Here is a 12400-nt window from a genome sequence, read left to right as displayed (position 1 = left end):
TTGCGTCTTCACCAGGGTGCCTGCATAAGCTCAAAGTAGATCGAGCAACATTATACAGAACGAGTACGAATGTTATTAAATCGCTTAACAGTCATAGGGTACAATATCGTTCTTATTCTAATATGTATATTTTTGTTAAGATAGATAGTTTGTCGCCTCTCCTCCGGTTCCAGCGCGCTACCAAGCAGGTGCGCTGACAATGAGAAAAGAAAAGCATCGCGCAAACCATGCACGCTTCGACGTAAAGCGCGAGCGGTGAGTCAATGTCAGCGTCGCGTTCAGTAATATGTGTGGTGTATGTATACATGCCGTTCTTAACGTATCTCCCCGCTCATTGCCGTTGTCATCGCCGTCGTCGTCGTCAGTCCGGGTGGAGATAAAAGAGATCGGCGAACTTATGCCCCGTTAGTATCCGCGTGTTCTGCGCGGTGAGTGGAACACGGTCTGATCTGATCTGCCTGGCGGCCTGGAGAGCACCACTTCCGAAGAACCAGTTTCCAAACACACATTCGCGTCCGTCAAGCAGAGAATCGCCGTCAAGCCGGAATCGCGCAATTCTACAAGGTGACTAAGTGAGACTGAACTTGACCTGTATATCAAGAGACTCCGTAGCGTCGAGAAACGATAAATCGATCGACACGATTGTACTGAACTTCGAAGACTTCACGAATACTGTTTTGTTGCGCTTTCTCTCAGGTTGGTGTTAATTGTCACTTATTCGAATTTCGATAGTCTTAAAAAAAAATTTATTAACAAGAAATATCGTAAATGAATCGATTCTTACGCTGCCTTTTTACGCCGGCACGTTTGTATGCAGGGAAAACTTTAATAGCTAATATAAAAGTGATAGTGTAGGACATCAAAGCGATATACATTGTTATTGCAATGTATATAATTGTTATTTATATATGTCTTGTGAAAAAATAAGGGCACTAAACTAATGTCCCTTCTAAAGTATAGAACCGCAACACGGTGTTAGCGTTGATAATTATATATTTGTATTTTAAAATAAACTACAAACATTTCGGTCTGTTACAAGACCGTCTTCAGTGTACAAATTAGTCAAACAGTTAAAATAATTAGAAAATATTACGCATGGGTTACAACTTTACAACACAGCGGTTTTTGCATAGGTAATTTCTAATTTTAACTGTAACCATGCGTAATATTTCTTAATTATTTTAACTATTTTGACTATCCCAGATAGCTAAGCGTTCCTTGGCATAAGAAAGAAAATAGTGTTTGGCATAAGTTTTTCCCTTCAATTGTCATCATATTGCTGTTACCGGACAACAGTAATTTCGTTTAGAGCAACTTAAAAGCATTGTGCAGACAACTATTACCTTACGCCTTACGCAAACAAGCGCAAAGCTCGTAGCATACTTATTGCCATAAAAGTTGCCACAATCTGTTGGCAACCGTTTTGGTGACAATAAATGTCGGCAATCCAATAGGCAAAATCGGAAGCCGCTTTCCTCAATATTGAAGGCAACTTAAGTAAAGCAGTTTTAAGCAAATTGACAGCAACTTGCGGGCAACTTGCTGTCTGGGTAATTTGTACACTGAAAATGGTCTTGTAACAGACCGAAACGTTTGTAACTTATTTTAATACAAGTACATATATAATTATATCAACGCTAACACCGTGTTGCGGCTCTATGCTCATTAATTTCTTAATTAATTTGTTAATCGTCTGAGCCTTTAATACTTATACTTCTAAAGTAATCTTCAATTGCTGATATAGACGTAGCAATAGAATGAGAGTATAACGGAATGTTTTTATAAATTGCAATAATTAATATTGTAAGTTTTTTGTAAAGAACAACGATTTTGAATTACTGTTCTTTTTAAAACTAATTGATTTAGTCATCATTTCCTGTTTGTCAATTATCAATTTTACCATCAATTAGTAAACACATTATAACTTTTTACGCAGAGATTTCGTGATTATTGAGGTAATTATTATTGTTTTTTCTATTACTGAATTTCATAATTAATACATTAACACAATTGCTGAGAAGTATTTCATTCAAGAGTGAAATATGGAGTGTTACTTTATACGATATATTATCTAGTGTAGTATCATATAAATCAGAGAAAATATGAAAAAGCAACATGTGATAAGTTATTCATGATGATCTTACTTTCACATGTGACCTTCAGGATAAACTCAAAGCCTCTCTAGAAGCAGCTTTTGGTATATGAGTGGGCGTTTTTTTCTTAAATAACATTGATAGCTTCAAGCTAAAGATTATAAATATAATATAAAATAAAAGTAGAGCAACTGAATAAAATAAATATGTGACATATTTGATCAGAAAAGTGGTTTTAGATCAGTATTCAGTATTATTTACATCGCAGTAGTTTCCTTTATTTTATGTTAATATATGAATGGATATTAATGATGTAATTATAAATATTCAGATTAATTAAAGTACTTCTTTAATTAAAATGATTAATTATGTAATAATTATTTATTAATGAAACATTCTAATATTTCTATAAAACATAAATGCAAAAGTAGTTGACAGAAATTTAATTCGTGAAATAAGATGAATTTCTCACCCTTGTAATAAAAATTGAAATCAATTTATTTTCACAAATTTTTTATTAAAATAAATTCAATTAGAAATTATATTACCAATTTTTTTCTTTTTGCTTGGCTCTATGATTCTTAAATTCGAATTAGTACAACGTGAAATTAATAAAGAGACCGACGATGCTCCAGAGCACGGAGATATGTCAAATGTCATCGGACAATGTATATCTTCGCATGATAGGAAATATATTTAGACGTTAACACGCACTGATAGATAAGTAAAAAATTGGCTCAATCGATCGTGATTGTGAAAATAATTTACGTTGTTTGACTTTAAAGCGGGAATTCCAGCTATCAGAAGCGTCACTCTGTTCGATGTAAATGAAATGCGTCAGCATAGTATCCGATAGGAAATGCATTGCACGGGACATCACATGGAAGTTGATTTTTCTTATCTTATTATATATACTCAAATCTATTCTCTTCCTTTTGCTTTAAAATTTTTCTTCGAAAGATTATCTTACTTAAAACTTGTCATCGATATTTGATACTTTCAAAATTGAGTAAAATTGAATAAAAAAATCTTGGATTCTATTTAAAATTATATGAAGAATAAGACTTTATTTTGTATATTTATATATTTTGCTTGATTTATAAGCTTATTTGTAATTGTTTATAACTAAAAACTCACATTTTAGTGTGACAGATTATGTTTGTTAGATAAAATCGTTTTGAAACCGATAAAAATATATTCACGAGTAAGTATTATACCTAAAGATTATAGACAGTGATTTTGCGAGACTCCTTAAACAAGATATTCTGGAACTGATCATTCGAGTTTCAGATACATAGTATTCGCATCGAAGTAGGCAGTATATAGTATATAATACATATGAGTTTGAAAATAATTTATTCTCTGTCGGGGAATATCCAGAAGACATCTTGAGGAAGTAGCCTCAAAGGATACTGAAGTATCCTGTTTATACGCGACTAAATCCTAATCTATAATGAAACGTGTCCGCCACTCCCTTGGGAATTTCCAACGGCATTATATATGATGTCTCGCATCTCTTTCAGGTGACATGCAAGCAGGTATTGTTCGACGTGCTTAAAGACACTGTTATTCCTGACATAAGTACGTCTGCAAGAGTTGCCTCAGTGTCAGCACAATAAAAGTATTATATATAAATTCATTCATGATTGACATTGATTCATTATAGATTCTAGGCACAAAAGCATTTTAGTTAAATGAATACTAAAGGAGAGTAAAATATAACTTATATTATGAAAGAAATGAGTTAAAATATGTTAAAGAAGATTTTCTTAGATGCGAAAAAATATTTAATTTTTTTTTTATTTTGCATTTATTCTAAATGACACTTGGATTTTCTTCTTTTGGATTTTATTTTATTTTTTTATATATTGATAATATTCCACGTATAATAACTCGAGCAAATTAAATAAAGCAAATTTTTGACAAAAATTGAATACACACAACGCAATTGATGTTACATGTCTGTAGCTGTTTCTGTGCAATTAGAAATACTAGAGGTGATAATTTTAGAGTAAATAATTCTACGTTGAACATTGGATGAATGATTGTTGGACTATTAGCGTAATGGACACTGAATAAAATTAGATAGTAATTTTCGGTTTGCGGTTGCACGGTAGGGATTCAAGATTATGTCTCATAAATTATACAGGATGTAATTTATCGAATTTTCTATTGGACTTTATGATGGACAAATTTGATGTTGCTCATTCTTCTTTAAAAAGAACTAATCTTTCTCTTCTGTCTCAACAAGCTTTTAATATTCAAATATTAAATATTTTATCGATTCTGAAATATATTCTACATCCAGAAAAATATTTAAAATTACGTTTAAAAATGTATTAATTATGAGAGCGTGGAAGTAAAATTAGTATCTTATTAGTCTAAATATAAATAATTAATTAAATTAAAGATATACCATATAAAATAAATTAATTAACGGAGATTCGCGCTTATCAGTCTGATTATGCATTCAATGCGAATTTCCATTTTGCGCATATTTCCTGCTTGTAGATATTTTTATCAAATTGTTTCCTGACTGTTTATCTCATTATATAGTCCTATTTATCTTCATAATTAGTCAGATGTGCCTGGCACAATTGATTACGTTATTCCGAATTAATATGTTATGTCGCTTGGAAACGTATTTTATATGTACAAATGGTGCAAAGCATTTTTGCATATTATTCGTACCTTGATTATTATCGGCACAAATGTATCAAATATATACTCTCGGTGATATATTAATATATCAACGTCAGTGTGCGAAATAGTGCAAAATGCGAAATGCATTATTGTTATCGCACCTGTAAGTAAAATTGCATGTTTCTCGGAATGATGTTCGTTTATGTATGGATACAACAAGTAATTATATGAAGCACATGTCATTAGACGTTATTATTACCTATGTTTACAAGATTCTGCTGTTCACCGTTTGCAATGAATGCGGAATCTGTATATTCATGGTCACGAACCAGTAACTGCAATCACTTTTTCGAGAAACGAATGCTCACCTACCATAGATATAGGTACCCCTATAGATGATCCCTATAAGCAGCTGGCCACGAGATTATTGCAATCTATTTGAATCACTAAAAATGAGAGAAAGACGGAATAGAAAGTAATAGAAAAGAGTTTAAATATTTTTAAACAAATTTCTCTGATATCATCATCAGATACATCCTTACATTATTCTTCTTCAAAAATCGTAACGTAACAAATATTTTTTGCAGATACTCGAAAATATGATTCGAGCGTGGTTGTTGTTTGGTGTTCTGGCGTTGGCTAGTGGTCAGATTGTTTACCCGGATCAATACGATTTGATAACGGCTGACCAGGGTCGTGCCTCGGCACCGCTACCTGCTAATTATCCCGCGTTGCAAGCGGCCAACAGTAGTCAGCCCGTTCAAATCGATCAACAACTCAATGGAGGACCTGTTTCGCAGTTAGGCGCCGCGAGGCCAGCAGAAAGACAATTTTACCCTACGACCACTCGCGTACCCTCGTACTCAACAGACTCGACAGCCAGTCTGCAACCCATGCCGGAGCAAACTTGGAGCAATCATGTAAATGATTATTCTGTTATTTGCACGCGTAATCATGATGAATGATGATTATTAAACCTCTCGTATTTTTTTAAGCTTTTATTTAAAGTCTTCTAAAAATATTAATGAATCAAGAAAACGTATATATCCACTCTGCATCATTAAAATTGTCAATTTTAGGTGAACAATATTATATCCAGAGGACTCACAAAGTTTTCTCTGGATTTGGATAGAGCGATTTACAAAACCTCAGGCACATCGGTGACACATCGGGAAAACGTGATCTTTTCTCCGCTCAGCGTATCCGTCGCCTTGTCATTAGTCCTGTTGGGTTCCGCCGGCAAGACATTCGACGAGGTTGCCCGAATACTCGGTTTAGAGACCGGTGTCGATATATCCCAACACTCGGAGATCGTTCATCAGATGTTCGGTCAGCTCCTGGCCATCATGAATTACAGGGTTGAAGGTAGCAATTTGCCGCGCGTGAGTTCCGCCAGTGGTATATTCGTTCAGGTATATTTATATATGTATATTCAATATTTTTATTATTTATATGTTATATATTGGTGAATAATTTGCAGCCTAATGAATTATCAAGGCTAAATCCGTTATTTAAGTTTGTAACAAAGATTTTCACGAGATAACATCCGCGAAATAACAAAATCTTTAAGTATCTAATATAATAACTTATTGATGATGAAATTTGCGGATTAAACTTTAGGAATACAAATAGATTAAATATTTTCCTTTATTTCAATTTTAAATAAAGAACTTCTTTTTAATAGACTTGACGTATTTTTAATTCCTATTCTAGCAAGGATATCCGATTCGACCCGAATTTCGCGCGATCAGCGAAAATGCGTACAGTAGCGAGGTGATAAATTTAGATTTTCGAACAAAAAGCAGGGAAGCGCGAGACACAATAAACGCTTGGGTGAAACAACGAACAATGGATAAAATTAGTAGTATATTGAGCGAAAATCCGGATTCGTTGACCACCGTGATTCTTTTATCCGCGCTTTACTTCAAAGGAGAATGGAATCAACATTTCATGGCAACCGCGACACGGAGGTACGTGATTTTGCTATTTATTTCAACTGATGCATAGTGTAAAAAAACGATCCCGTTTTTATTCTCTTGGTGATTATAAAATTTTTTTCGTTGCAGGAGACCATTTTTTATCGAACCGAATGACACGGTCGAGATAGATATGATGTATAACGGCGGTAATTTTCCCTTTTACGAGGACAAATCGTTGGGTGTTAAAATAATAGCTTTACCTTACAAAGGCTTAGAGGTAAATGTTTGAAAATATTAATTATATCGTTACTCTTTAATTTAATAGTGAGATAAAGTTAAATTACCTTTCAAAATTTTACAAACTTGAGCTGTTTTCTTTAATATCTCTTTATATTATTATCTACGCGTTAATAAATTTAAATGTTTTGTCTCGGCGAATTGTCTCTTTTAAGTAATATAATTCACGAGGACTTTTTTTTAATTCCAAGACATCTATGTACGTGCTTCTGCCGAAAGCTGAAGGTGCCGCCGCATTGAAGAACTTCCAGGACCAACTGACGGCTGAGACTATTGAGTATCTAATAAGCAATACAAAAAACGAGACTTGCATCGTCGGCCTTCCCCGTATGAAACTCTCGAGCACATTGAATTTGAACGACGCGCTTCATAATCTAGGCCTATACTCATTATTCGATCCGAAGACTGCGGATTTAAGCCTCTTGTCGAACGGGTTCGGCCAAACATCACAAGCACCACAAGCAGCAATTGTGCCGGTGCCGCAAGCACAAGCTGCGCCGATTCCACAAGCACAGGCTGCGCCGATTCCACAAGCATTCCCTACGTCGATTCCTCAAGCACAGGCTGCGCCGATTCCACAAGCATTCCCTACGTCGATTCCTCAAGCACAGGCTGCGCCGATTCCACAAGCATTCTCTACGTCGATTCCTCAAGTATTGTCCTCGTCGATTCCGCAAGCATTGCCTACGTCGATTCCACAAGCATTGCCTTCATCGATTCTACAAGCGTCATCGCAAATACCACGGCAAATTCCTCCCGCTCAATTGCCAAATACCAAGACCGACGAATATTTAATTTTCTCACGGTTCGGGAATAACAATAATCAAGGCGTGGTTAATGGCGCAAAGAGGAATTACTTTACATACGACGATAAAAGACGCGGAGTCAGCGTGGAGCAGTGGGACACGGGTTTCAACATTCGCACGATAGGTAGAACGCGTCGCGACGCTCGGAACGGAAAGCAACGCAACGAAACGAAGTCATCGCGTGTGGCGTACGTCATGGAGAAAGATGAGCTTGAGAAAGTCGCGCCAAAGATTGACGATGCGAGTACGAAATACGTGAGCTTAGAGGAGAATAAGTATCGTTTCCAAAATGCCGAAAGGAATAGCAGAAACAAACGACAGAGCCGACCCATAGACCAGAACTTCTTGAAGTTCATGCAGACTCAACAGTTACCTTTTTATGGTCTGGATAATCTGCGAAACAGCGCGAATCTCGTGAATCCCGGCCTGTACGCTACCGAAGTGTTGCACAAAGTGGAGATGGATGTGACGGAGAAGGGGACGGAAGCCGCGGCGACGACCGCGGTGCTTTTGCGTCGAGATGGCAATCAGAAAAAGCTGCTTGCCAATCGGCCTTTTATGTTTTTCATCAGGCACGATCCCACGAAGCTCATTCTCTTCTGGGGAACGGTGAATGTGCCGACTCCAAACTACGCCGTCGTCAGATGAATGCGCTGTGAACATTCCCTATAGATATATCGGAGTTCACTTTCCTCTTATTTCTAATATAATTCCTACTTATTTTTTATATATTTATATATTTGTCTCTTAATTCGAACAAATGCGACTGTTTTATGCCTTTTTATATACATATTTTGCACTGCTATAGAACGATTTCCGCGCAGCTTATCGCGGTCACAACGAATATTGAATTGTATAATATCCTAGTTTTATATATACCGGGTGTCTCAGACTACCCGTATCACCCGATTTATTCGTAAACGCAACATTTTAGAGAAAAATGTTCCAGACCAAAGTTGTATGGTTTCAAGGAGTACATAAGATGGTGTTATTAATTTCACCTTAAATAGTTGCTTGAAGGTCACGTAAAGGTCACCTTTAATTTTTTAAATAGAACTACCTACTTTTTATTACATATTCTTGTAGATTATCTCGAGGGCTTTCCAAAACACTATAAGAAAGTATTTTTTCATTAAGAATTTTTGGAATTATAAGGCTTGAAAGTTCTAGTATTTTGACATAAAATACAAAATATCTTGTAAAACATCAAGTTTTCGGTAATGTTACCTTAACACTTTTATGCACAAAATAATGAAACGAATCAATTGGCATAAAAAAAGTATAGTTCCTTTAAGAAAAAATATGTGATTTGCAACACGTATCTGCATACTTTTTCTTAAAAACAACTGTCTTTTTTTCATATCAATTGATTCGTCTCATTATTCTGTGCATAAAAGTATTAAGGTAACATTACCGAAAACTTGATGTTTTACAAGATATTTTGTATTTTTAAGGTAAAACTAATGACACCATCTTATGTACCCCTTGAAACCATACAACTTTGGTCTAAAACATTTTTCTCTAAAATGTTGCGTTTATGAATAAATCGGGTGATACGGGTGGTCTGAGACACCCGATATATATATATATATATATATATATATATATATATATATATTATTATACGTTTGTAACGCGTGCGCCTTAAGCCTATTATCGCGTCGTATATCTATATTGTAAGTTAAGACGATGTCACAATCGTACGCTTTAAGTAGAAATAAACACAATGTTGCATTTTATTATAATAACTAACGATGACGATCGAAACGCAATTTACGCAAGGAATATAGATAAATAAGATAATAAATGCAGATAACTTCAAATTTATAGAATTACGGATAAATCTCTGATGCAATTACGATGACGCTCTGATTAATTTAGTAAAATTGATTATGATACGATGCGCAGATTTCAAGCTTAATCTCATTTTCAAACCATATACGGTTCATCTTGCTCTTAGTAATAAATAAAGTTCCTTCAAATTCTTGAGAATAGATATGTCAAATCAATATATATATATATATCTTATTAGATGAGGTGTATACTCTAAATTAGTTTAAATATAATTGCGTCTATAATTAATTATATTATTTAATAGTTGCAATGTGATACGTATTTAATAGATATTAATTACGTTATTATTTTGATAATTTTTACACTTTTCGAATCGATAATTCTCTTTAATTTGTTATGACTGTTACAATTTAGTGGCATGTTATCAATGCGAAAAGCGCTAGGATCAGTAAATAGTGGACTTTTGCATCACTTATACATGCATAGATTTTAAACATCTATCGATTCGAAAAGTGTAAAAATTATCAAAATAATAACGTAATTAATATCTATTAAATACGTATCACATTGCAACTATTAAATAATATAATTAATTATAGACGCAATTATATTTAAACTAATTTAGAGTATACACCTCATCTAATAAGATCTAGACTAAAATCTAAACTGTCCACCTTTAGGCTAGATTATAATACACCTGATTGCTTGTTTTTTTATCATTATTTTATTGAACGGGACAGTCATATATATCATTCAAAATCTCTCTTCAATTGGGTAAAATTGCTGCTCGAGGATGTCAAAATAATCGTGTTGACCTATTGCCAATTTGTCAACCACACCTGACAAGTTTCAGGCGCATTTAAATAAACCCATAACTCGCGCCCATTCGAAACACGTGCGCAAAACTTGTGTAACGTTCGAAATTAATTCGTTAACGATATATTATTTGTCAAGGATCGGCAGTCGTGTCCTACAGATCGTCGCGTGTGTATCATCGCGTGTATATCGGCGCCGTGAAAATAAAGGATCTCCGACCAACGGATCCCCTTCTAATATTTCGCGTTTTCTAAGGTGGATGCATGCTATGGCAGAATACGCGTGGTGATCATGATCAAACGAGATTATCGCGAATCTTGAATGTCGCGCAAGATTTGAAAGCGCTCTCCGCTTTACTTAATTCGCAGTCGTTTCCATTTGTCATTGATCTCGCCTGTTTGGCCTTTCGACGAGAGTATCTAAAACTGGAAAAATGGTTAACGAATAAGATCAGAGCCTAGATCACGGTGAAGTTTTTGTCGCTGCATGTGTCAAGTTCCTACAACGAGATGCCCTCAAGTCATGGGCCCTGGTATCAGGCAAGATCCTACAGTTTCAGAGGCAAGCCAACTGCAGAAGGAAACACTCACTACAATCTTGGCTTGCTTACAAGTTTGCGCCGGAAGTGTCTCCCAAGAACTCTCGGAGGTAATAATGACAATGGTGCAGAATTCTAATGCTGAGTAAGAGCACCATGAACAGACCACCACCCCCAGTGAACACATTTCATAACGGCAATATAACATGGAAGTTACATGTAATATCACAATGTTATTCTTATATAAGGGCTACATATAACATGGAAGAAACATGCAATTTAACATTTGTTATATGCAAGTAATATAACTGTTATACATTTTTTTTGGCGTTACAGTTATGTAACAAAAATTGTGTAATTGTTCCCTGGTAACCAGTTTGCTAGTTCAGATGCATCCCGAAGAAGTGCGCAAGAAAACAGTCCAAAATTGCGACAAAAATGCATAATATCTGTGATTGAACGAGTACTTATGTACTATTGCAGTAGTCTGCTGTAAGAAGCTACTTTTCGTGCAGTTTTACAGCAGAATTGAAAAGGAATGGTTACCAGGGTTACGTAACACGCTTGGATCAATGTTAGTATAACTAGTAATATTCTGGTAATATTAATGGGGTGTAACGGAATAACATATACAATATAAGACTGTTGATTTGCTTACTGTTCACGTTTTTCTATGTGTCCGGGCTTTTAAACCAGCATCGTTTTATTTTGCTAGAGCTAATAATGATCTGCGCTTTTCATCATAAATTTTCAATTGTTTTTAAATATATATATTTTGTTTGAAAGGTTTAAGGAGGTTCGATGGCTTCATCGGAGAGAGTAGTGGGACGCGGGAATTCTGGAAACAGCGCACTAGCGTTTGAAGTAGTAGGAATGAAGGGGATTGCTCTGATTGGTCGCCGCGTGTATAATGCGTGCTGCTGTTCACGTCGTTCACGACCATGGCAGTCTATGCAGACAAAAAATCAAGCAATTTATGCTTTAATAATTAATTTTTCTACGAAATGTGCGGTAACCTTCCCCTTTCTTTTGCTCATTTATTTGTAAATTATTAAGTTACATGTGCAAATTTCTTTTTCTTTATCATTTGCATTTTTTCTTGCACTTATTTCATTCTAAAGGTATATGCAATATGTCATTTCCCATAAAAACCATAAGAACCTATGTTAAAAATGCAGCCAGTTTCATGCAATTTTAATATGTTGTTCTGGAATGCAAAATAGAATTATGTGAATTTTTTGGGAATTTTTCACCGTCCCGTTTTGAAAAAAATCTACTCCAAAAACCTAAAAAGTACAATTTTAGGAGTAGATTTATTTCAAAACGGGACGGTGAAAAATTCCCAAAAAATTCACATAATTCTATTTTGCATTGCAGAACAACATATTAAAATTTCATGAAATTCTCTGCGTTTTGTTGTAGCCATCGAACCACCTTAATATTGTGCAGAGGCCTTTTAGTTTGCCTTAAGGCAAAAATTATAATTTACAAAAT

The 12400-nt window shown here is 35.0% G+C and overlaps 1 protein-coding gene across 3 annotated transcripts; it reads left to right on the top strand.

Moving 5' to 3' along the window:
• The first annotated feature begins 360 nt into the window (after positions 1-360).
• LOC112465267 lies at positions 361-8870 on the top strand. Of its 3 annotated transcripts, XM_025032738.1 has the most exons (7): positions 361-696; positions 5324-5656; positions 5816-6148; positions 6450-6706; positions 6803-6932; positions 7144-7467; positions 7516-8870. In XM_025032738.1, exons 2-7 carry the CDS (start codon positions 5336-5338, stop codon positions 8404-8406), a joined length of 2256 nt encoding a protein of 751 aa, XP_024888506.1. In that variant the 5' UTR covers positions 361-696; positions 5324-5335; the 3' UTR covers positions 8407-8870. The 3 variants fall into 3 exon arrangements, with proteins under 3 accessions (XP_024888506.1, XP_024888505.1, XP_024888504.1); XM_025032737.1 differs by having other exon boundaries at positions 362-564; positions 7144-8870; XM_025032736.1 differs by having other exon boundaries at positions 362-696; positions 7144-8870.
• The last annotated feature ends 3530 nt before the right edge of the window (positions 8871-12400 follow it).

This window comes from Temnothorax curvispinosus, unplaced genomic scaffold (assembly GCF_003070985.1).
Source record: "Temnothorax curvispinosus isolate PA1 unplaced genomic scaffold, ASM307098v1 QBEX01015032.1, whole genome shotgun sequence".
NCBI lineage: Eukaryota > Metazoa > Arthropoda > Insecta > Hymenoptera > Formicidae > Temnothorax > Temnothorax curvispinosus.
This window is presented reverse-complemented; position numbering and strand designations above follow the sequence as displayed.